The following is a 27,800-nucleotide window of genomic DNA, read 5'->3' on the forward strand; positions in this document are numbered from 1 at the left end:
ACATGAGGGTACTTTGGCAGCGAAGGCATAAGTGTGAGGGTTAGTTTTTGAAAAAATTAACAGTTTAATACATTAATAAAAGTAAAATTTAGAAATGTCCCGTCACAATTAGTTATAATTTATATCAATCTGGATCCACCTGGGTGTCCTTAGACCATGGCTTTGACGTTTTATGGGTCTAGATCAAAAGTCGGTAAAATCATATTCTACATATAGCCATAGATGGACAGAGTACGGATCCGTAATATGTATAGGGCCAGAGTACGGTACGGAATCCTTAATACAGACAGAGATGGGGCCTGAGAACAGATCCGTAATACGTATGGGGCCGGAGTACGGAATCCTTAATACAGACAGAGATGGGGCCTGAGAACGGATCCGTAAAACGTTTGAGGCCGGAGTACGGAATCCATAATACAGACAGAGATGGGGCTGGAGTACGGATACGGATCCGTAATGCAGATACAGTGTAAGACAGTGTTTGGCTTCCTGGTTGCTCTCCCTGCACGTTACACATACATAACAAAGTTGGCATGACCAGCGATAATGTTAGAGATATGGTAGGAGAGCTGAGTACTGGGGCCCCGATGGCAGACTCCACAGACCAAACTTTGAATCCTTTATTTAATCACAGTTAAGCATGACTCACGTGCTAACGATCGTGCGTTCACGTCGCTGAACTTCCAAAGTTCCATTCGCTGTATTATCGGGTGCACGGTATTCGTTTCGTGATTCAGTGTGAAAGTTTTTAAACTTATCGTATGAAGTGATACCGAACCCTGTGTTATGATCATTGTATAGTGTTTTGGAAACAACTCCGTTCATTCTCTACAGACAAAGGATATATACCAGGTGCCAGGTAAGTCCGGAAGTATGATTATATTACCTTTTGGTATTTCTTCAAATTGTAAAACAGTTCTTTTTAGTTTATTTACTATTGATTGTTACGTAGATACAGTATAACACGGTCTACATAACAAGGTATATAAACCTGTATATCTACATATATACATGTCTATAGATGTTTAATTTCGGAGACATAGTGTATGTTTTGTATATGTAACAGAGTGCAGGATTTTCTATAGATTTAATCACTGCCTCCGCCAGGGATCGAACTCGATTATCTCAGGATTGTCTTCACTAATGCTGAACCGATCGAGCTAAAGTGAAATCTTCTCTAGCCGAGAGGTATATTATGGCTAGTATTTTCCAGAATTACATATATAAAACAAAACAAACTAAAGATAAAATAAAAATAGAGACAAATAACAAAGATAAAATAAAAATAGAGATAAATAACAAAGATAAAATAAAAATAGAGATAAATGATATAAAAAAAAAAACAAAAAACAAAAATGTTTATCATCTTCATCGGTGTAACACATTAATTTCCATCTGCCGGACGACGGTGTTTTTTTCCGAATACTCTGGGTTATTCCCTCAAAATGCCACTCTGGACAAACAAGAATAATTGGTTGAGTGGTATGACTTTGCTACACATTGGTTGTGAATAGACAAAGATATTTTTTAATTCTACTTTGCTTGGTAAATGTCAAAAGTACATAGTAAGCCCAGGCTGATACATAATACGCTTTAATATCTCCTATCTCTGCATGTTAAATGTTTTCAATTGTTTTAGTGATATCAATTGCACATACATGTACATATATACATTATACATGCACATGTACATCGCTGCGAATTCGATAAGCAAACGTCCAGACAAGGCAAACTGCTGTGAATTCTGAAACATTCATATTGACAGTTTTCAAACTAGCGCATTATACATCAATAGCATCAACCTCATATCTACATAGTTCATGTTCTACACGTATACTATTATAAGACTCTTTCATAAGTGGATGTGAAGGATAGGGATATTTTACCCGAGGGTCACAAAATGTAGTAAAACCCGAGGCTTACCGAGGGTTTTGCAACATTTTGTTATCCCGAGGGTAGAATATCCCTATCCTTCATATCCACTTATTAAAGAGTATTTTTCTTTCATACCTCGACGTTTTATTGTAATTTTAACAACTATAATATCCCGCCATTTTCAAATAAATTCGAAGAAATCCACGACTGGAAGCCAATTTCCATACATGAAAAATTACGTGATATTTTCAACACAAATTCCGTTGCTTGCATCTTTAATAGTAAAACCAGTCAAGTTTGTAAAAAAAATGTTAAAAGTTCACCTAGGAAATCGAAATTTTGTTGACGCCGTGATGTCAAGAGGCTTTATTGCATGGGTAGCCACGCAATACAGCCTCAGGCGGCATGACTGTATTGCCCTAGACCAGCCAGTATTACACCCGTAGATATCAAAAGAAATTTGGGGGGTCGTACCAATTGCATACCGGCTATTTCCAGTCTCTGCAGCATTCTTAGGTGGGTTATGGTAACCCTGAATTAAGATAAGTTCGCGAACCTATAATATATCACAAATTCAAACTAAAAAAGATCGAGTCCCTATCACGTCAAACATTTTGGCTTTTCTTTCTCATAGAAACCCAAACTTATCATGTGTTCGTGGTTGTAACACGAAAACACCAACATATCACACGTCGTGCGTTCGTTCCTATCATGAAAACAAAGTACAAGCATGCATTTGTAGTCCTTTCACATAAGCGTTAACTAAACGTTTACAACCCTTTCAAGAAAACGTAAACGTTAACTGCTTTGACAAGCGTTTGCGGTCTTGTCAAAGAACGCCAAGTTAAAACGCCAATTTGATAAACGTTTACAGCCCTGTGACGAAAACGTAAACGCTAACTATACTAACAAGCGTTTGCAGACTGGTAACAAAACGTAAAGTTAACTTTGGGTATGGGTAGGCCTTTCACAAAAACGTAATATGCATCCATGGCTATATCCCATAAACGCCAATCCAACAACAAGCGTCCTAGATCGTAGCATAATCGTGTCCAATTTACGCGATCGCAGCCCTACTATTAGTATTTGCGGCCTTTTGCGTAAACGCCAACCCATTACACATATACATGTATAATGTCCAGAGCCCACCATCTAAATAAGAGGGAGCGATTGTACAGGCGTTTGTGGCCCTATTATCGAACCGCGAACTTCGAACGTTTTTGGACCTATTATCGAACCGCAAACTTCAAGCGTTTTTGGACCAGTTATCGAACCGCGAACTTCAAGCGTTTTTGGACCAATTATCGAACCGCGAACTTCAAGCGTTGGTGACCCAATTATCGATCCGTGTACTTCAAGGGTTTCTTGCCCTATTATCATTACTTCAAGCGTCTGTAGTCGACCTTACAGAAATGCCAATTTTACTGGTTTTCCTTGCCTTTTCAAATAACCCCCAAATCATAAAGATAAATGCGATGTCTTATCTACATAGCATGGCATCAGTCTGTCTAAACATCTCGACAGCCCACGGACAGTCGCTGTTCTAACGTTATGTACAAGCCTTCAGAATAGAACAGGGAGAAAGGACGGACGGACGGACGGACGAGTATGCACGAGTACAATAAATGCATGTATTATACATGACTGATAAGCAGTTTGTTTGTGTACATGTTTACATTTAATTCACAGCACGAGGCTGTTGTTGAACTAACTCACGTACTTTGTGTACAGAAGATGCTTGGTAGCTTGCAATAGAGACGTCAGTCTCCAGAGACAACAAGGTGTTGTCATGTAGAAGAAAGCAAGCCGTTATACTTGTAATTAATGTCAGAGTCAATCAGAGGGTGTTTTATTTACATGCTAGCAGGTATACCCTCTGGCACATTTTTGTGTATGTATATACACACCGTGTACCTCCTCGATATGTAATTGGGGGAACCACTACCACGCATCAGCCCTCCCTCTGGGGCTCTAATACACACTGCAATATGTATACATACATGTAGCGGTAGCACCCGTTCCTCCCCTCCAATGTAGAACTATCGGCGGGAATGCAAGGGTCGTGTAAGTTTTGATTACCTACTTGATTATTACATTACGACATTACGACATAATGACACAATGACAGCGGGAATCGTGTTATATCTCATAAATATCTCGTCAACGAGGCTGTGAGTGTGTTTCATTGTGACAGTTGACTATGTATAGTGATGCAATGAATTCTGCATGGAGCAATGAAACATTTTCTGACGGAATAAATATATAAATACTGCAGTCAATTACGCTGTAAATTTGTTAATGTAAAAGAATATTTATTTATTTATTCAATTATTTATTTATTTTAACCCCCCACCCCACCCTGCATATTAACGTCCTCAGGGTTCTAGTTAGTACAATGCAAATAAGCAATACAATGTAAATACGCAGTATTGTGTAAATAAGCAGTGTAAATAAGCAGTATTATGTAAATAAGCAGTATTATGTAAATAAGCAGTACTATGTAAATAAGCAGTATTATGTAAATAAGCAGTATCATGAAAATAAGCAGCATTATGTAAATAAGCAATACCATGTAAATAAGCATTACTATGTAAATAAGCAGTACAATGTAAATATGCAGTACTATGTAAATAAGCAGTACTATGTAAATAAGCAGTACTATGTAAATAAGCAATAATTAAATATGCTGTGTAATATGAATAAGCAACACAATGCAAATAAGCAATACTATGTAAATAAGCAGTACAATATAAATACGCAGCAAATAAGCAATCACGCATTTCAAGCGTTATCATTGCATGAACAAGTGAAACAAAAAATACACTAAACATGCACTAAAACAATCTGAAGTGTAAGAACACCCAAACTCCGAGAGTTACATCCAGTGAGTATCAACATAGAGTAAAGCATCTGTAGCTCCCGGGTAAAGAACATTAGGAAATATATATAGGTATGATTTGTATTAAGTCTGCTGACATGAGTAAAGTAGTTTTCAAACGGTTTTAGGTCAAACTTCTTTATCCTTACAAACCAATAAGTCACTTTAAATAATTCTTCCGTGTGTAAATTGTTTAAGATGAATTTACACATGTTTGCAGTTATACAGCTTATATCTGTTTTAAAGCAATTATACATAGTTCTAAACATGTGGAAATATTTATAGATTCATTACCATGTGGTTTTATAAACTAAAATATATAACGCCTCTCACCCAACGTCTTGAGTAAACAAGTAGTGAGTAAGTGATATACTCCAGGTTGGTCTTCTAATGTTCATGATCCGAACTAGGTATAATGGTCTTGAAGCAAGGAATAACTGTCTGATAAACTTTCTAAATATAGCACATACCTCGTGACACGTGGTTGTCTTCTTTCATCGGTTATGTTATTAACTAGATAGCACGTGCTCTATTTCTGGTACGTGCGCTTCCTTGTCATAAATAAGACGAAGCCCTTTTCATTAAGATCGATTTACTCAACTACCAGATCGATCAATATCTTTCAATATAGATATGTCTACTATAAAATTGCAAAATTTCGAGTTTTTTTTTTAGTTTTGCTAAATTTGAGGAATTATCCAAATTAGAGAAATTTCATACCCCACAGATCAATTCAAAAACACGGTTTTACATATTACAACCTGTCATATGAATAACGTTTTCAAAGGCTACAAAGATAATTTACGAAAATAAATCCTAGCGAATAAGTTTGATTCCAATTAATAAAGAGCGAAAACATTGCATCCGCGAAATTTAACAACTAGACAGCATTATCTTTATTCAGTTACCTAAATGAATGTTAAACAATCCTATTTCAAATTAAAAAATCATTATCAGTCAAATTGGTTTTAGTATATAGAGTGTCACTGTCATTTTGATTTGTTAATGTTTGGAGAGAGTCACTATGACCTAGTTTATATGTTAAATGTGACTGTGACCTAGATTTGTATGCTGTGTCACTGTGACCTACAGTTGTATGCCGAGTGTCACTGTGACCTAGAGTTGCATGCCAGGTGTCATTGTGACCTAGATTTGTATGCCGAGTGTCAGAGTGGTCTAAATTTGTATGTAGGGTATCACTGTGACCTAGATTTGTATGGTGGGTGTCACTGTGACCTAGATGTGTATGTTGGGTGTCACTGTGACCTAGATTTGTATGCGGGGCGTCACTGTGACATAGATTTGTATGGTGGGTGTCACTGTGACCTAGATGTGTATGTTGGGTGTCACTGTGACCTAGATTTGTATGCCGAGTGTCACTGTGACCTAGATTTGTATACCAAGTGTCACTGTGACCTAGATTTGTATGTTGGGTGTCACTGTGACCTAGATTTGTATGGTGGGTGTCACTGTGACCTAGATGTGTATGTTGGGTGTCACTGTGACCTAGATTTGTATGGTGGGTGTCACTGTGACCTAGATGTGTATGTTGGGTGTCACTGTGACCTAGATTTGTATACCAAGTGTCACTGTGACCTAGATTTGTATGTTCATAGATTTGTATGGTGGGTGTCACTGTGACCTAGATGTGTATGTTGGGTGTCACTGTGACCTAGATTTGTATACCAAGTGTCACTGTGACCTAGATTTGTATGTCGGGTGTCACTGTGACCTAGATTTGAATGGTTGGTGTTACTGTGACCTAGATGTGTATGGTGGGTGTCACCGTGACCTAGATTTGTATTGTTGGTGTCACTGTGACCTAGATTTGTATGGTTGGTGTCACCTAGACCTAGATTTGTATGCCTAGTGTCACTGTGACCTAGATTTGAATAGTGGTGCCATTGTGACCTAGATTTTTATGATGGGTGTCATCATTAAGAAGATTGATATAGCTACTCTATCGAAGTAGTTACCCATGTTCCTCTTCTCTTTTTCGAAATCTTTGTACAAAATTTCACTTCAGAGTTATGTTGATATATATCGATCAAAGAATAGGGAAGAAGTTCACATGCCATATAGTCTTGACTTAATCTGTAAAAAATAATCTTGTTTATCTCTGATCCCATTTGATTAACCAGTAACTAAATTGTGCTATATATTTGATACTATTTAACATATCCTAAATTTAAGTTTATTTTGGCTCCATTTATTCCATAGCGAGATGATTACGTGTCTCCAAATCGCCGAATTAAAGCTCCGTTCAAATTTCCCGCTGGACAGGTATATAATTTGTCAGTATATGTAATTCAATGAATCTCATATAGAAAACAAAGTATTTCCTCTCAAGACAGTAAAAAAACATTGATTATGTCTTATTTGTGTGATAACTCCCCTGATACAGTTAGCTGACGTGGTGATGGGTTGAACCAAAAGCTCCTCTGCCAAAGGAAAGTTATCATTGATAAGAGTAATGGACACTGCGATAACACATACTGGAAAGATGTGACTCAGACTTCAAGAATTCGTCGATAACTCTATCAAATGACATAAAACATTTTAAATCTACCAATCAAAGCCTTAGCCTTAAGGACGTTTACTCTCAGATCGTGGGTCAGTGGTTGTTTTCGGGAACTCTTGGTTTGTTCAGCTCCATACTATGTTAACAACTTTCTTTTGCGTCCATCTTATATAATAATAGAAAATTACACGATATATAGAACGGTAACGCAACAAGGAATTTGGATGCAGATAGTTTATTTGAATCTCAAATTTTGCAATTTCCTTACCATAAAATATCTTAAAAATACTAATACGTATATTTACATAAAACTATACGCCAAAGGCCATTGTAGCCGAGTTTTGAGAGAATATTTATATAATCTTTTGATATTTAAAACTGTTATTTAGCAATGCTAGTAAACTTTACATATACATGTAGTTCGCTAAGATATTTGTGAGTTTGAGAAATTACATAGGATAAAAACATTACCATAAAAACACAGTAAACATATTTAACGACAATAAATCAAATTTATTACGACCGGTTAAGATATCACACAGGGATTTGGCACACACAGCTTTTTTTTAAAACATGATGTAGCTTCAGATAGTTAACTGGTCGACCATACCACATGTCTGAACATTATGTGTGCCACAACTGGAAGAACATCTTGACATGTTACTTTTTCTTCGTGAATTAAGATGTGAAAACCATTCAAATGGACAGACAAATATGTATGGTGCCTTGTAAATATAAACTGTAGATACAAAAAAAGAATGTATGAATTCTGTAAAATTCTTGTTTTTATACCTTGTATTTGTTTAGATGGAAATCTACAATGTACCTGCAGAAATCACTTTACAATTACTAATAACACTGTTAGAATGTGAAATGGAATTGTAGAATACAACCTGGCTTCATTTTCTGTGAAATCATTTCACTGCACTGTAGATGTAAATATAATGATATTGGGAGTACTGTCAAAAATCAATTTCAACTCATATTTAGGATTGTAAAATTTGAAACTAAGCATTACAAGTATGGTGATTCTCAAAATGTTGGTAGTGTTTGGTGATGAATAACATATTATGAATTCTTCTAGATTTATACGACTATGAAAAATACAGCATAATACTTTAACGTTAGCTAAGCTTACAAACTCCTCTGATTCTATAACATAACATTCTTGCCAACCTACTCTGTTCGCTAGACACATGAAACTGTAAGATAAAGGAATCGCCTACTAGGCGGTTGAGAATAGCGGCAATGTCAAAATTGATATTTTAATGATTAGTACGTGTAACCGGATAGGAAATAAAAATATTTTCCAAGAGACCAAATATCAGAATGGGCCCTCACCCACATCGTATCGAAAAAATCTAGAACTTTCGTATTAGATAAAGAACACAAAGTGTCACCGTTGAGTGACGGAATGAAATGAATGTGATAAAACTTTGAAAATTGTGGGTCTGTGTCTGAAATGCGATCTATTGCAGTAGTGTAATAGCTTTGGACCAGTCGTCGGGAACTATTGGTGTGTTGTCTGAGAGGGAAAAAAGGAAATTGGTACCTCCTTTCTTATCCTGGTAATCCATGCCGTTCAGAATGTGTTTGTTTCGAAATATTTCCAAATATTCATTCAACGTAAAACCAAGATTTACCACCACCGAATACGTGGTGCATTGATAGTCAACTGAACTACAGTCAAACATACGTAAAAGTTTTTGTTCCAATAATACATACATATGCATCTTGAAATATATTTCAAATAAAATCACCCTCACTGTCTGCAAAACATGGATAAAAGAGGCAAGTGTACAGGCATATATACATATGTGTGCATGTTCGACATTAAAAAGATGTAATTATTTTGCAGTATTTCTCTATCTTTCTCGCCCTACACGACATTTCGTCTCCATTTTTAATCGAAATAGCATATTCGTTTTGTTTTGACGCTGTCTAGACTCTGTACACCGCTATTTACCGTTATCCACACGAACAGACCTGTTAAACTGCTGTCTGCAGTCATTCGACTATAATACATACAGCACGTAGTGTATAACAAAAATGGACGAGTTGGCGATATGGTTTTTGAGTTATTCCGTATAAAACTTCTCATATATAACGCAGTTTGGACAAGTCTGTGAGTCGATATCAAGGTACATTATTTGGCGTGTCAGTGAATTCGAAGTCAGTATTATGTGGAATTATTTGAAAATCATCATCTGGATCAAAAGCAAAATTTATTTTGAACAATATTAGAAAGTATCCACGATTCTACACCAGTTTTTTTTGTATATTGTGTGATTTCCGATTCATATTTCCTACCTGACAGAAATTTGGTCGTCAGACTAATGCAGTCTTTATCGCAAGGGGTTTCAACTTGAGATTGATTAATTATTGACCATCATCAAAACATCTACAATCGTCTTTCATTGAAGGACATACATTTTTTCAGAATTATGGTGCTTGGACCTTCTACCATGCCTTACAAGGGCCAAAAGTACTACAAGATCAAAAGCTCGTGCTCACGTGGAGGGAAATTATTTGTAGATACCGAGTTCCCTCCCTCCGGTTCGTCCTTGTTCTTCAGTCGGCCGGCCCCTGCTGACATCGTATGGAAGCGACCAAGTGTAAGTGTTCTAATATTGATTGCAGATCCGATTCTTGATAATATGTTAAGTTGCTCATGTGTGTGTTTTTGTCATCAATGGCTGTGAAATCATTTATCAGTAAATGACAAACATAGTTCATAAAGCATGAGTATGCAGCATGCACAGGAGGTACGAAATTGTAGTGAATTTTTTTTTTGCCGATAATTAAGAAATTGCTTTTTAAATTCCCGTCAAAGAAATATAGTAAATATGTAGGAAATTATCACAAATATCACATATATATTTTTTAATTCATCCATGCATTAAATTATTCAAATGCAAAGGAAATCCTCACCATATTTTCTGTAAGTTTTATTGAATCTATTCATTCATTCATTCATTCATTCATTCTTTAATCAATTCATTCATTGAATAATTCCTTCATTCATTCGTTGAATCATTCATTTATTCATTCATTCATTCATTCATTCATTCATTGAATCATTCATTCATTCTTTAATCTATTAATTCATTGAATCATTCATTCATTCATTGAATCATTCATTCATTCATCCATCCATCCATCCATCCATTTATTCGTTCATTCATTCATTCATGCATTTATTCATTTATCTAACTAATCAAAATAAATAATCTATGCAGCAAACAAAGTAGGTGTGAAATTGTAGTGAAATTGCTAGTAAAGATCAAATATGAAAACATCTACCGCTGAGTAAGTTTCATTGGATTCATTCATTCATTCATTCATTCAATCAATCAATCGATTCACGCTTTGATTTATTAACGACCACTTTCACCATAGCAATCTTTATAGCTATAATCAATCACATTAAGCAATGCCACGTTAAGAAAAGTTAAGAATGTTAAAATAATACAAAACTAATCAGTATTCATAATCACAAAGCTAGGCAAAATTGTAGACTTCATTAAAATAAGACGACGGAATGAGAACCAGGTGCTCTGCTAGTGAAACGTTTTGTTATTTCTTCCTATAAACACATTGTTAACATATCATTACTGTAAACCACTGCCATATATCTCTCTCCAGTGACTGGTCAATACTCATCAGACACAAAATATATTTTTTGTCAGTGTAATGTTGGTTCTGTCTTGCAGGACATATGTGCCAACCCCAAGTTTTTCACAGAAGGAGCTAGCGCCGATGATTTTTCACAGGGGAGCCTGGGTAATTGTTGGTTTGTGGCAGCCTGCGCCTGTATCGCCGAGGATCCGAAACTCTGGAAAAAGGTATAGCTAGACGTGAAACATTGCTGTGATGTCTGAGGATGACACATGGATAAATGAACTATTATTGGATAAGGCTAGTATACTTTACAAAGAATACCAGCGAAATCTATCGAGTTGCACCTGTGTGAATTGGCACACCCAAATGTATAGGGAAATTGTAATAGGTATTTTGGCAACCAAGTTTATGTGATGAAAGGATCCTCTACCGAGAGAGATATTAGAACGCTAACTTCTGAATCAGCAACCTGTCAAATGTAGAAATATTGAAGCTTGTTGTTCTCATATTAAACACCTAGTAGTCTAGAGGTTGCGGTGGCCGAGTTGTTAAGATGTTCCTACGGGTAAAATAAAATGATTTTTATACTTGTGAAAATTATGTTCCGACATATTACCGCAAGCCCTCCGATTCTGGGTCGCGAGTTCGAATCTGATGTGGTATAGTTGCCAGGTACTGATCGATGGTCGGTGTTTTTTCTCTGCACACGCCAGCATTCCTCCATCATCACTCCTTGCACGCCCTTACACATCCTCGAAACTCCAGGTGTTCCGATCACTTACGATCTCTACACCCCTGGACTATCTCATAGTGATATTGAAGGCAGCTCAGCGGAAAACATTTGACCAATCACAGGCCCGGAAAGGTTTCCTTTGAAGACTACAGAGAGAGCGACGTCTAACATCAAAGCCACACAGCCAACTACAGTGTACCGTTACACGGTTTTTTATGTACATCTAATGACTAAATTACCTGTTCTATTGTTGCCTCCAGTTTTACTATGAGATAGTCCAGGGGTGTAGAGATCGTAAGTGATCGGAACCCATTGAATATCGAGGATGGCCCTTACATGACACTGGCTGTATAAAGGAAGACGTAAAACTAAACAGACCGAATGAATAAGCATTGAGAAAATAAATCATTTGCTGTGTTGTTTATTTGTAATATTAAACCTGCATGGAAACGACTACTGATGTATGCCAGCATTACTCATCAAGTGTTCTTAATTAACACAAACTGACACGGAGAACTACTTATTTATTTTTAGAATAAGACCAATTGGTTCTACTTTGTTCGTCTTTGCCCCGTTTTCTCACTTCCTTGGAAAGGATTTAGCAGTCAGTCTAGATGAAGACTGCACGCCATTTGTCCAAATTTAACACGATAATTTCATTAGTCTAGCATTAGATGAATGGTATTGTACATTATAAAGTCAGTCTTCCCAATTATAGAATGAATTTGACTTTGGTGCTGAAATGTATCTTTGTTATATTGACGGCTTGTCTAGGCTTGGTGTATGTTATTCAGTTTTTTTTTAAGTTACAGTAATGAAAAGTGTTAGGCAGTGTACGCTTTCTTCATGTATAACATTTGCATTGTCATAGATTCTTTAACAGTATGCCGCCTTTTTAGTTTGTGTGATTTTTTTTAAATTCCTATTTTATTTATTTATTTTGTGAATCGTTATGTAAACAATCCATTTATTAATCATTTCGGCGATCTGTATTTACATTTGTCGCATATATTTCATAAATACCGCATTAATTACGACCGTTTATGTGTTTACAGTAAAAAAAAACTCTCTCGTGTGGTCTTTCACCTCTCACTATGTTTACGTTCAACAAAAGAAAACTAGAAAGAGAACATGAAATAAATACAGCGCGAAAACCAATGTACAAAAATGCGACATTCGACCTCTTGCACTCGACGTTAACGCATTGTTTTTGCTATATCAGTAGTTTGTTCTTCACAGGGAACTATGAATTACACCCTCGATCAAGACGATTATATGTATAACTGTCTATATCTTATGGATAGAACATATCGTACCATGTCTAATAATTACAAAACATGTTATTTTGTCCAAGCAGAAGTGTAAGTGATATCCCACAGTGGAATAGATTGAGTCGGCAAATGGGTTCTGATTTTTGAAATCAAATTTTAATTTGCAACAAAGGTGGAAAATCTGTTCAGTTTTCTTTCTTCACCACCAACACAGTAATGCACCTGGTGTTGGAGATGTATCACTGCACATCAATTTAGTTTATTTTGTCTTGACGATGCTTCTTGATTCAACTGTTGCATTTATTTTGCGGTATATCGCTGTAATCAAAAGAAAAATGATATGACCGAATTATGAAATATCAAGCGGAATGAAAGACTCTTATTTCCAAAGAAATTTGTATTAAGATTTAAATTTATTTCGTTTGTTATCAAGATAACATTCAGATTCTATTTATCAGTAGAAAAGGAACAGCTGCTTCGTTTTAGTGTGAAGTCACCGATGAGTCATGTACGACGTGAGGTATTTATTTTACAGTATTGCGGAAATTTAAACTAGATAACGAAAATGGAAACGTCAAGTGAAAGATGTTACTAAGTACTGCGATATACCAGCCAACATTTCGAAAGCCTATTTGACATTATTTGTCCATTTGTTTAAAGTATTCTTTAGTGCATGTACGGAGTATATGCGGTTATTATTACATATATTTAAAGATGTTTCACCGCCGACAGAGCATAAATGATATTCATTATTTGAACAATAATTGGTGTATTATCGTGTATATATATGTCTAATTAACACACAAAAATAATATAAAATAATTTATTTTGCCGTTGGTGCATTCACAATCAGTACTTCATGCCATATAGGATATAGTGCAACGGAATTTTTTCGGGATGCAATTAATTATTTTTCATATCTTTAACTTTAAGTCAAATTAAAAGCTCAAACTTTTTAACGTTGGTAATGGTGTAAAGTAAGTAACTTCTGTAACCGAAGAAAAATACTAAATCGTCTTCTGTTTTTGATAGTGAAAAATACAATTTGTCGGCGGTGGAGCATCTTTAATAGAACAATGTTTTAGGAGCGGAACAATGGTTATTATTCTAATAAGAATGGTAAGAATATCGTAAGTAAACAATAGGCGTATAACCTGTCGTCTGAATGACGCTTTCAAAGACTGCTGAGATAATTTGCGAAAATAAACCCCAGTGAATAACGCCAAAACAGTAAAACGCGAAATTTTACACCCGCAATATTAACATCTAAACAATAGTCTCATTTTGTTCTTACACTTAATTGAAAATTACTGGAAATGTATGAATTATGAAAAGCTGTTAATAAATCGTGCTGAAAAATGTTAGTTGTAAAGCAGAACATGACTCTTCACATAAGAATTTGTATAACATGAAATCATTGAACAAAATTAAATAACATATTTTTTATTTACCATAATGAGTAATACTATGACCGAATTTAAACAAAATGTAGGGAATAAAGGGGGAAAAGGGGATAAAAGAAAATGAATATCTACATATATATGATTTCCAAAGACAAGGCATGTTAATGATTCCCCAATGATGTGTAGTGCATACACAATAAATGATAAATCTCACATAATAAACACAAAGAACAATTTTGTTTCCCTACTATGCTTAAAAATGAGTATTACTACGACAAATTAAAAAGGGAAAAAAGACAACGAATATCTACATGTATTTTGATTTCAAAGACATGGCATGCGCGTGCATGTTATCAATTCCCCGGTGATAAGTAGTGCATACCTCCTAGTGTTGGCGATACACCGCACCCCGCTGTTAACGCCGGGCATGAAACATGTCTGAAGTAGCTATAATGTCTATACTAAAACTAAAAATTTAACACTTCGATGTATACTTTCGAATGGTGTATATTTCGCGTGCGTAAAACACGCGCGATCTTAACCCGACAAAGCGCGTGATGCATTTTTGTTTAAAAATAGAACAGGGGATCATAACTCCTGGACTCTTGACAGACGCCAGACAGAGAGATAAAATGTTTGCGTTCTTGCAATGATTCATCTCTCTAAACGAAAACCCACAAGGAAAATATCGTGCATTAATCATGCTTATAAAGTTTAATTTTTGTCAGTTGTGTGTTTTCTGCACTCGTATGATAACGAGAGTCTGAACCAAAGTCTCTACCAATGAATAGATTGAAATTGAAACAGCACACTGAACATCTTTGATAAGAAAATACGCATGATACAGGAGTTCATAATTTGTTTTTCATCTCTGGGCTTCAAGTCAGTCTACGATAAGAGTTAAATAACTAAATATCTAATATTAATGGACCTATCAGCTGTTTATGACATATGCATGATATGAGAGATAATCGCTGTAGATTTAATTTCATAAGTGAAATTCATATGAACGAGTGTGATGAAACAGATAGGAATGGTAGCTTCTTAATGAATGACGTTGCTGAAAAGATACTTGCTGAAGACTTCATTTCGTAAGTGAAATTTATATGAACTAGTGTTATTAAATAGATAGGAATGGTTTGTTGAATTCCTGACGCCTACTGTAATAATTACAATACTTAATGAATATATAACAAAATCTTAATCTAATCTCGGTATTTAGAAAAAAAATCACATTTTCAAACATGATTCATTTTTCTCCTTTGTTACGCGAATTTTGTTCCTATATTTTACATTTATGTTAAAAGTCAAACCCTATATAAAACATCTCAATCTACATAGGGAAATTGCTTTTATAGCCAAGAGGTCAATATATCCAAGATTGCATTGGAATTGATCTTTTAGGGCCCTATAAAAAGTGGTCTTATTAAGCAGGTGGTCTTTATACAGAGGTGGTCAATAGAACAGGTTTTACTGTATTTTTTCCGGACATCTCATGTAAACAACCAGGATCATTTTAAGAACGTTTCGGGTTTAGGAGGTAGAGTGTCCGGAGATAAACCACCGATACACTTTCAATATTTTTGCAAGTGACCCACGTTGTGTTTGAAATAACAATCGAGAGAAAGACTACTTGTAATATGCGTGTATTAACACAAACCCTCCAACTATTAGATGCGAATTCGAATCTCATGTGGTACTATTAGCAGGTACTGGCCGCTGGGCGGTAGTTTTTCTCAGGGTGCTGTGGCTTTCCTCCACCAACAAACCTGACACGTCCTTACATGACCCTCGCTTTAATAGGACGTTTAACTAATTACACCAAATCTCAACAAAGTGGCCAGCATGCGGTCCTTTTCTCTCAACCCATTGACCCCCGGAAATCGTCAATGAACTATACAAACCTTTGAATTAGAAGAGAAAAAATGGGTTTCAGAGGTTATTGAGTAAATAATGATGCATGTCGTAATCAAATATTCAGATCGTGCCAGACCCCGAGGAACAGGAATGGCAGGCGGGTAAGAAGCATGCCGGGATATTCCACTTTAAGTTCTGGCAGTGTGGCCAGTGGCTGGACGTGGTGATCGATGATTATCTCCCCACCAGGTACGGCAGACTCATCTTCGCACATTCCAAGAGTGGCAACGAATTCTGGCCTGCCCTGCTGGAGAAGGCATATGCAAAGTAGGTGTTGTTTATGTTCCCCATATACTGAATAACATGAAATATTTGTGAACACTTTCTTTTGTGGTTTTGGAGCTTTCAACCATTTCGTGGGTAGAAAAAGTCATGGTTTGCAAATAGAACAATGATAACAATGTTATATATATATAACACATGATTCGTTATTTTTTTATATTTGTGTTCCATAGCAACTCCGATAACAATGAATGTTTTTACACAATGACATATTAATATCATACTGTATATTGTATTATTTGAGATATTAGTGGATACCTTTTCGTATTTCGATGATTATTTCTAAGGTCAATATTCTTGGTTTGCATATCAAATAAAAATATCATTAGCGTGTGAAATATATGTTGTTTTCATAAGTTTAAGATCAGTTATCACAATTGTTTCACGGAAATTTAATTTTGCCTTTTCTTATCGCACGCGGCTATATTCTGTAATACGAAACAAAGTAAACTGTCACATCGCTAGAATATGGAAAAGAATGCTTCATAAGGTGTTGCTCGAATGTAACAATTATGTCTATTATATTTATTTCTTTGTTAATCCTTGTTTGTGTCTGAAAATATTTATTTTCACATTTCATATTAAGATTGTTTGATGAATATTGGTTGTTGATTTCTGTAAAACCTTTTTCACATATCTAAAATATTCATTTTCACACTTTATATTTAGATTGTTTGGTGACTATGAGTCGCTGATTGCCGGGAAGGCTCGGGATGCCATGGTGGACATGACAGGCGGTGTAGGAGAGGGGATAGAACTAGAGGACTATCGGTCCGAGGAGGACAAGAAAAAACTGTTCAAGATCCTCCGGAAGTCATTCGACGATCGATCACTCATGAGTGCATCAATCAGGGTATGTAAAATACGTTAAACTTAATCAAGACACGTCTCTTCTGTAGTCATAACGCTGTCAATAGACCATATATATGCATCAGTCTTGAATGTTGATCTGCTTTACTATGCCGGTGCTATGGAAGTTCTCATGTAACCATGGGTCTCTGACTGAATTCCATTTCTCAGTAACAAAATTGCATTTACAAGATGCACGTCGTTCTGTCAATATTTACTATAATTATTATGGGCTGTTTCTTTTATCTAAGGAAGCAGGGAATATCAAATAATGCACCTGATTTAGTTTGAGCCTGATTAATCTTTCGTTTACTGATATTTTCATTGTACATATATAGAGATATAAAATGGGATGTAATACTTGGAATACATGAGTTGCATAATTACAAAATAAATAAATGATTTAAATAATAATAAATAGGTAACATTATTTTTTTTAAATTTGATTACCAAACCAAAATTATTTTAATTTAAAAACAAAACAAAAAAAAGAGAGTAACATATTTGTTACAAGAAAATTAAAATTATTTGTTTCTGGATGTTTACCTGCAGGCTACTGGAACAGAAATGGAGGCCCAATTAGCATGTGGGTTAGTAAAGGGACATGCCTATAGTATCACCGCAGTCAAGAAAATCAAGCTGGTCGGTAAAAATCTGTTTGCTGTATTCAACCGACCGAAGATGAATATGATACGCCTCCGAAATCCCTGGGGAGGAACAGAGTGGAGAGGACCCTGGAGTGACGGGTAGGTCTGAACATGAAATCAAAGTACTGACAGTACTACACGAAATAAAATGAAAGTACTGAAAGTGCTACATGGGTAGGTCTTAACATGAAATCAAAGTACTGAAAGTGCTACATGGGTAGGTCTTAACATGAAATCAAAGTACTGAAAGTATTACACGGGTAGATCTGATTATAAGATGAAAGTACTACACGGGTAGATCTGATTATAAGATCAAAGTACTGAAAGTGCTACACGGTAGGTCTGAAAATAAAATCAAAGTACTGAAAATGCTACACGAAAAATAAAATCAAAGTACTGAAAGTGCTATACGAGTAGGTTTGAAATTAAAATCAAAGTGTTGTAGTACTTCACGGGAGGTCTAAACATACAAATCAAAATACTTAAAGTACTTTAAATGCGTTATTGATATTCAGGCAAAGGTTATAAATGGATCATAAATAAGCAGGAGAACATATACTTTTGAGTTATAGCACATACAGCAATAATAAACAATTTGAGGTGGCACACGAGTGAAGTTTGTAGCTAGAAAATAAAAACAGGAAATTTACGATGTTTTCTTTTTATTGTATAATACAACATAAAAAGAAAACATAAATAGCTGAGAAATGACAGTTATAGCCAGTAGATAACTTCGGATTTATAGGGAATGTTTGTTATTGGTACTACACAGACAACATAAAGAGTAAAACATACAAAGGTAACCTTGACGATAAGACAGGTTTAACATTAACGATAGAATAAATATATAAATGAACATGGATAAGACTTTGGGCGATAAGTTGAATAAAATGATAGAGTTTCATTGCTTTACACATATATATTTTGTGATTGATGTACATCCTCTTTCTTTTTAATATCATCTTTGATATATAATGTATGGGAAGGGGTTTTATTTATGTTGGAAACGCTATTCCAGATACCATGTTTAAATAAAAAGAATACGTATTTAGTATCTGGCCATGAAAAAGTAACATGTTATCAAAATTACTGTCAGTACAATTTGTAAAATTAAAACTTGGCAGATAGAGAATATGACGCGAGTTCCAACGTATTTCTTTTCATAAAGATGGACTTAAAAAATGTGATACGATAGACAAACAGCTGTAAATGGTCATCGGTGTAAATATTTCAGAATCATATAACTGTTTTTGGTGTTTTATTACAGGTCTCCCGAATGGAGAAAGGTCAGCGAAAGTGATAAAAAGGAGCTGGGCTTGACCTTTGACGACAACGGAGAATTTTGGTAAGTTATTACAAATATATCTAATATCAATGTGAACGAATATTTTTAACGCAATGCCAGTGCATATATATCTAGTTATCTTAAATAAAGAATTGAGGTCCTGCCTAATTTGACCATGGTGACTGGGTGGGCGGTACTGTGCACACTTTCATGGACATTCCTTAACTTTAAGGAGTCTTTAAGTTAAGGAGCCTTCCTTAAATTCTGTAATGCGTTCTTATGGAGAATTGTTAGTTAAGGGATTCCTTAAATTTAACGAATGATAATGAAAATGGACCTAGATATTTGACGCTCCTGATCTACTGCTAGCCTTCTTGACCAATCGCACTTTCCAGCTCCTGTCGACGATTATCTCTGATAACTCCGGCTTATGCCTTGCACGTCCTTAAATTGCCATGACTATATCAATTAGATGCAACACAAAAAAATACTTCATAAATGGCAAATAAAATTGTTTGCCAAAAGTTATTACAGTTTAGATAGTAATTGCAATTTCTATCGCTTCCCTTGAATTACATTTAATGACACGTATTGGTAATCGCAAACGTTTGGGAACCTCTATATCTCACTCACAGTTTGTTTTCACTCCAGGATGGCGTTTGAGGATTTCTATCGGTACTTCACTTCCATGGATATATGTCACATGATCAACACATCATTCTTCTCCTTCAAGAAAACGTGGAAACAAGACAAAGTCTTTGGCGAGTGGAAACGTCCAAACAGGTGCGGTGGATGCGGAAATAATGGATCATTTCTCAATAACCCACAGGTATTGGTTTTTTTCAATTTGGTATGTTTTCAGATTAGGCACCTTCGAACTGAAAATGAGTCATAACTTTCCTCAGTAAAGACATTTTGTATAGACTTAGTATTATAAGAAATCAATATTTCATTTGATAGCACATTCTGAAACATTTGATATTACACACACTTTCATGTTTACACTGTTCAAATGTTTATATCAATTTAGCATAGGAAAATTTAAAATATGTGAACAGTCCTTCTTTCACATTAATTCTTTCATTCCTGAAGACACATTTAGGCTATTCTAAATCAAAGACTAGACCAGTCCATTATGAAATTACAGGGGTAAATGAGGCAACACTATTTGAATGGGAATTAATACCGTTCAGTAACTTGTTGCTTTTGATTATTTTTTCTATGCATTTCGTTGATTTTATTCTACTTTCAGTTTTAGTCTCCATTTAATATGTTTTTATTATGGCCACAATCTATCAATACTCCTTAACTTCCAGGAAAACCACGAACAGCTGTATGATAAATTTTTTATCCTAATTGTATTGTCATCTTATACGACGTCACATATTTTTCAGTACGTCTTCACTGTAGAAGAGGATGATGCAGAAGTTTTATTATCCTTGGAGCAGTGGGACAAACGTATCGATAAGGATAAAGGCAAAACCAACGACACGATAGGCTGTACAGTAATGAAGGTAGGCATAGGTGTATGGATAGCAATTATTCTTTTAGCCTGTACCGTATTTCCAGTTATTGTCACGGAATTGTTATATTTGCGATTTTGAGGGACATTACTAATATCTTATCTTAGAAATAATGCAAAATAGGTGGATTATATATATGCTGATAAATTATATTATATAATATTATTATACACACTGTATATATAATTTCCATTAGATTAAACATTTTCTCTTTTCATTGTCGGTATTGCGAAACTTGTGATATAACTAGTTATGGGGTAATGTTTTACATGGAATCAAAATATTATCTATGCTTTTCACCTAAGAAATGTAACAAATTGCAAAAATTATAATGTACATGTTTTTAATGCTATGTATTTTTAAACATAATGTGAAAATTTAATTAAGATTCCTAAATCGACTACTGTATACATTTTATAATTCTTTAAATGATCTTGATTTATTGAAACATCAATCATGAATAATGTTTCAAAGAAATAATTCTTTATATTTTTCAGACTGATCTCAACCGAAAGTACCGAATGCATGACCGGATGGACAGAGTGCATTCTGGACCGTTTTCGAACGCGCGGGGTGTTTTCGCGCGAATCAACCTCAAGTCTGGGACATACTGCATTATACCATCTACATTCGAACCCGGCAAAACAGGGAAATATCTACTTCGTGTCTTCTGTTCTACGGCTCCATTGATGAGGTATTTAATATTGTAATTGTTTTATTTATAATGCATAGTTTATAGTTATTTTATTTAATTACCCTTGCAATAAGAGACATTTTTTGCAGATTTTATTCCATAAGATATATATTGCTCACGTGACGCTATTTAAGTGTCTATCATAACAAAGTTCTTCATATCACGAGTAAACGTTTGTTTGGAGTTAAGTGCTTGGGACCAGTTTTATTATTCCATGTTTATGTGTTCACTGCACTCAATAGATCTTTTCCATGAAGTAAATTGTCAGTTTAGGCAGACAAAACCTACAACAAATTAAAATGTATTCGAACAAAATAGGAACGGCACACGAGCTTAACCTACATATGTAGTGCTGATGGTATAAAAGTTTTATTTTTAAGAATTTTTTTATTTATTTTTTGTCATCGCGCTGTAAGTACTTTTATGATAATCAATGCAATATAAGCCAATATCGCCTGTAAAGAGCATTTTTATTGGCTTAAAATGTTACCTATTGACACAAACATAGTGTCGCCTTTGTTATCTCACCTCTGATTGGCTGCTATAATGGCGTAATTGCGAAGGGCTTAAGTCCCACTAGAAGTTAGATATTCTTATAAATAAATTAAATCATAACGATTACCATCGATAGAGTTTGATAAAATGGAGTTATAACACAGTCAGAGTGTACTCTAAGGCGGTTTATTTAAAATTAATCTTAAATACCGTAGAGCCTGTTATTTTCGCGCCGTTGATATTTTTGCGGTTTCGGAGGATAAAGCTTTGATCGCGAAAAATTTATCCACGAAAAATAAGAAATCAATGAAATATATATACACTTATAGCCAAGTCGCGAAATTTAAAAAACCGCTGAGATCTAATTTTCTCTTTTCAACTCCCAATAGCGAAAATTTTGCCTTGCGAAAAAACACTATGGCTATTAGGTTACATTATTCACTACAGTATGAGATTTAGGGTAATATTTGTTGTTTAGGGAGCTCGTCCATGACCAACCGATCCCTCCACAGATCTGCGGCCTGAAAGGGATCAAAAAGCCAAAGGTAGCCGCTACACAGATAACAGTAGTACGGGCTGAGGCTTTAGAGGGGCAGGATTGGGACGGAGGTAATGTTTCTAAAACTCATAACGTTATATTTTAAACATGTGTTGTATCCACCTCTGAATAACGACAACCTGCTGAATAACACTTATTACCTGTTTTATTTGAACATCTCAATACGACATTCTAGGGGTATGAAGACCAGTTTTTTATGAAGTTTTACAGTAATGTAATGATATTTATTCTACCAATAACACATTCATACATATACATAACCTCACGAGCTGAATATTGATTTTAACTACGATTTGAAGGTATTTATTAAGGTGGGTGTTTTAGGGTAAACATCTGGGCCCGGTTGTTCAAAGCATGATTAGCTTAATTACATGATTATTTCTTAACTAAACTCAGCAAATAAGTAAAGAATGTAGTTCGATTGATTCTTATAAAGTATTCAAAAATTCTTATTGCCAGTTTAACTATCTTAAAACATTTAAAAAGCTTTTGTTTCGAACGTGAAATCAATCATTATAAAAGTAATGTTCGAATATAAAATCAATCATTATAAAAGTAATGTTCGAATATAAAATCAATCGTTATTAAAGTCTTGGCCACATCTTTGGCATATCTACGACTGTTCCAGAAGCGCCTATTGTAATCAATACAATGTTTTATTGTTACAGCTGCAGACCCTTATTGTGTTATACATTGTAATAAGAAAACACAACAAACTAAAAGCATCCCCAACACTTTAAATCCGGAATGGAACGAACGAGTGACGTTTTATAGACAAAAACCTGACAAAGACATTCGTATAGAGGTAAGCAATGATATGGCGGGATGTTGTCGTAATAAGCAGCTATTAAGATTTAAATGATCACATATGTGTCTTCATCGGTGAGTGAATTAAATAAAGATGATTCCCGAATATATCGTTTCAAGTGTCAGGTAAAGTTTATTATAATATATCATACATATAGAATCTCAAATTAGTCTTCATTTCATATGAGATTTTATGAAACGAGTCTAAGGACGCATCTAAACGGATTTCATAAAATCTCATATGAAATAAACACTCATATAATCTCATATATGTATGATATATTTGTATCACATAATTACAACAATAAACATTTCGAAAAAAAAATCGTCAAAAGACCGCCATTTTTTCCGCCGTCTCGATCCCTGACTCAACGTCATATTTCCTGACGTCATTTTATTGTTTCTGTCATAACCTCACAATGAATTTCCAGCCAATGAAAATCTCTCCACATCATGCTACACAACTGTGACGTATGCAAAAATATTTTATGGGCGAAATCACTGGATATCAGGCAGAATATGACATAAATATCGATATTACTTTTTAAGTAATAATTTTATTTCTTTCCAGGTTTGGAATAACAATATCATCAAGGACGAGTTTATGGGCGTGTGTGTTTTGCCAATGTCGGAAAAGAGTTCTTACAGGGGAGGTAATACTATCAGGCGGTTTGATCTAACCGGCAGGGGGAAGGACAGCGAAGCCAAACGCCGTGGTTACCTTTGGCTCAAAGTGTTGCACAGTGGAGATATGTCCAAAGTGTAATGTTGCCTTGCTCATGATATTTGACATTTGATCTATGGCGCTTTGTTGTAGACCGGTAATCGCGTGAGTGATACTAGACAATATATTATATCAGTTACACCATTTAAAGTTTACAATTACTAACAGTAATTTCACGGATCAAAGGTATCAGAAGCACAGCTTCGTATAAAGGTTGGCCATATTCTATGCAAGTACTGTAGGTTTAGTGTCAAATAAGAATTAACAAAATATACTAATTTTAAGTTGGCAGACGATAAAAATTTAATGTTAATGAAAGTACAGACACAGTCACTACAATGAAAGCAAAGAAATGTACATGACCTCTAACTGTATTTATTTACACATGAAGAGTCGTGTTAAGTTAATATCTCGCTCGACTCACTATATTTCGGTATTATTTTCATGTTGAGTCGATACCATTAACATTCTATTAAATTTTTGCCTTGTGCCAAAATGACACTTACTTCTCTGATACTTAGTCGATGTACGGCCTCGTTGACACCTATGGAGAGACGTTATGATGGTTGTCGTGATGCATGTCTAGTGTTAAGGGGTTTTACCCCATATTCAAGAAACTCGGGCAGTTATTGATTTTGTCTACGCATTTAAAAAATTAATATATGTGTAGACATTTCATGCTAATTTTCTGACAGAGATGTGCCTTTATTCCAGGTTAAAACTTCGTCTTCAGACTGTGAATGTGTCAGATTTATGTCTGTACATTTCCTTGATCCAACACAAATGCGCCATCTTTGATATCAATCCAATGTCTGTTTTCTGTAAATCAATAAAAAACTCCTGTCATAATATATATACCTAGACAGCTGGCCCAAAGTCTCTTGAATATAAAAAGCATCACTAGATTTCGCTTGATAATTTTTTCTCTCTACGACATGTCTGACAACTTTCAAAGTAAGGGGAGATAATTTAGTGAAGAACTATGCTGAGAAACTCTTAGCAACAACTCAGGGTCTGGAGGACAGTCTAAAGGGAGATAATCTAGTATTAGACTTCTGCTTAGAAAATCCTAACAACAATTCAATTTCTGGTGGCCAGTCTAACAGGTATAATATCCGTCTTGACAAGAAACATGGTTATATGAAATGCTTACGAACAGATTAAAGCTGACAATGCAAGTTAAAAAGTATAAATTTGGGAATAAAAAAATGATTAAGTTTTTTCAATAGTTTTTTTTTCAAATTTCGTTTCGGAGACAATCCCTTGCGTTTCTTAGGACGGGCTGTCGCCATTTTGTTTTAACTCTGCTTTGAAAAGCGCGTGAACCACACACTCGTGCAATCAGTCAAACGCTCGCTGTTCAAGTTGTAACAACTAACACTTGACCGGCTCTAGATCTACTGCACTATATATATACCCAAGACGTAATAATAATAAAATGGCTAGCACTTCCAATGTTTTCTCAAATAAAGTTTCCAAGAACCATATAAAGATTTATACAGTTGAATTAAAAGTGATGAACTTCTTTCTACGTGCGAGATCCATTTTGATTATAAACAAACACGGAAATTCTAATTGGAGATAACATTGTCAAACTAAAAATAAATACTGCACTCACCTGACAAGGTTTCATTGAAGTAATGTTGTCAGCTAGATCCCAAAATATGTCAAATACGAGCTAATAAAACACTTCAATATAGATAAGATATTACACGCACATGTACACGTGTGTGCCTTTGGTAGTTTATATATGGAAGCGTAACTTGTTCGGGACAGGTGGTCACGTGCAAGTGGCCAGTCGAGTACATCGGGTACGATAGTATACGTGGAGATATGTGGACGAATTATTATCAGGATTTGTATTCATTTATGTGGAAAGTTAAATTTGTGAAACATCGAAATGACAGCTTAGAACAGTTGACATGTTTGCTTGCTAAAACAAGCCCTACCCATATTTACAGGTATGGGGTTTTGTTTATGTATTAGTAGGCGATACACTATGGACGTCTGCTAGTTGTATGTGTACAACGCGCTTTATATAGGGGTCGGCATGCGTCTCGTATCCAAGCAGAGTTCAAACAAAATGGCATCTGCCCGTCTTTAGAAACGCAATGGGCTGTCTCAGAAACAAATTTTGAAAAAAAAAAAAAAAAAAAAAATTATTTCAAATAAACATTTTTTAACTTGCATTGTCGGCTTTAAGAACCTATTAAATATGAAATCCGATTTTTCTGAATAAATAACTTTTCAACATTTCATAAAGTACAATATAATGTGCCTATCATCACTATATTATTAGAATTCCTATGACATAGATAGACGTTGAAATGAAATTATAGCACTGATATCGAATGTTTTTTGAGAGCGTAGCGTCATATGTCCACAGGGAAAACGACGTTATTTTCTATCACAAACTAATGACGCCTGAAGTGATATGTAACAACATGGACAGTTAACTCTGTAATTATATAAACATGGAACAATATTTTATAATCTCAACAAAAACTGACGATTTTCTAAAAGGATAAGTGGAACTTGCTACGTACGGAAAATACGGTGTCCAAAAAAGTTGCTAAGATGTGAGAGAAATGTGTCTACGTGCCTGTGCGTGCATTTGTATTTTTCTTAAGAATCGGTCTCTTCGGTATCGTTAAAGAATGCCGGTCTGTTGTAGTTTAATAAAGCGCCATAAAGAGGCATTGGTATTCCAACTTGCCTTTTGTGATAGTCCCTGCCAAAGGATTAAGCATGCACATTGACAATTACATATTGATTTTACATTGACTATATATACATGCTCAAAGTTTATTGTATTGGCTAACATATCATGTTATTTTTATTATATAAATGCTTGCTTGCTGCTGTTTTTGTGTATTCATTTTCATCTGGAAATTGATTTATGGATATGTGATCCGAATTTATTTTATGATACTCTTGTAGATTAGATTTGTACGTGTGTAATTCTTATATGGAATATATATATATATACATATATGATATACTATAGATGTAGAAAATCTGCTCTTAAATTATAAGGTTAGGTACTTAATTATTACTTTTAATGAACTATTCATGAAATTAGTGAGGAAACATTCAGCCAGATTACATAATGTAACAAATTCAAAATTGGAAGGCAAGAATACATGTAGATCAGTTGGTATAATACTCATCATTTCGCCATTTTGCCATTATGAATAATTATCTATTTCCTTAAAGTTTTACAGTTTACGTATCAAATGACGCGAGGGTTTATCCTCGCGATTCCATAAATATCACATTCTGATTCAGTACAACAATGCGTTAGGGGAAATTCTGTGGCCTTCTTGGCTAGCATTCACGAATTGCACGTAAATTTCCCTCGCATGAATCTTTTGTAATATATGAGTATTAAAATTTATAAATATTCAAAGTATTTCGATCTTGTACAATGCTGGAAGCTTGCTATACGATACTTGTATGGGTTATTTGTTTGTGTATAATAAATATAGCATCACTGAGAGTTATTGTATTACGAAATATATTTATTTTAATGTATAATATATGCTAAAATGTTACTTATCAAATTTTGAGAATCCAATAAATACTCATGACGTTGTCTCAAAACCAACAATATTCGAATTGTTGATAAAGATTGCGCTTTTTTACATTCTTATTAAAACTATGCAAGTTAACGGAAACGTTTGTTTTTGTCATTTTTGTGTTCATTTTTTTTTACT

At 34.8% G+C, this 27,800-nt stretch overlaps 1 protein-coding gene across 2 annotated transcripts; it reads left to right on the forward strand.

Moving 5' to 3' along the window:
• Nucleotides 1–414: 414 nt before the first annotated feature.
• On the forward strand, nt 415–27,761 carry LOC138307380 (calpain-5-like). 2 transcript variants are annotated; one of them, XM_069248087.1, is made up of 13 exons: nt 415–859; nt 9,715–9,889; nt 10,988–11,119; nt 16,284–16,486; nt 17,171–17,354; nt 17,903–18,096; nt 19,265–19,342; nt 19,934–20,111; nt 20,677–20,796; nt 21,303–21,499; nt 22,473–22,603; nt 23,222–23,358; nt 23,932–27,761. In XM_069248087.1, exons 2-13 carry the CDS (start codon nt 9,719–9,721, stop codon nt 24,124–24,126), a joined length of 1,920 nt encoding a protein of 639 aa, XP_069104188.1. In that variant the 5' UTR covers nt 415–859; nt 9,715–9,718; the 3' UTR covers nt 24,127–27,761. The 2 variants fall into 2 exon arrangements, with proteins under 2 accessions (XP_069104188.1, XP_069104189.1); XM_069248088.1 differs by lacking the exon at nt 415–859 and adding an exon at nt 9,256–9,415.
• Nucleotides 27,762–27,800: the final 39 nt, after the last annotated feature.

Source organism: Argopecten irradians, chromosome 14, assembly GCF_041381155.1.
Source record: "Argopecten irradians isolate NY chromosome 14, Ai_NY, whole genome shotgun sequence".
In the NCBI taxonomy this organism is placed as follows: domain Eukaryota; kingdom Metazoa; phylum Mollusca; class Bivalvia; order Pectinida; family Pectinidae; genus Argopecten; species Argopecten irradians.

What these genes read in the sequence shown, in the direction of transcription:
- LOC138307380 (XM_069248087.1), top strand. Translation starts at nt 9,719, where the DNA reads ATGGTGCTTGGACCTTCTACCATGCCTTACAAGGGCCAAAAGTACTAC. An exon ending in TCGTATGGAAGCGACCAAGT is followed by an intron (nt 9,890 to 10,987) that starts GTAAGTGTTCTA and finishes TCTGTCTTGCAG; the next exon opens with GACATATGTGCCAACCCCAA. An exon ending in AGAGGACCCTGGAGTGACGG is followed by an intron (nt 18,097 to 19,264) that starts GTAGGTCTGAAC and finishes GTTTTATTACAG; the next exon opens with GTCTCCCGAATGGAGAAAGG.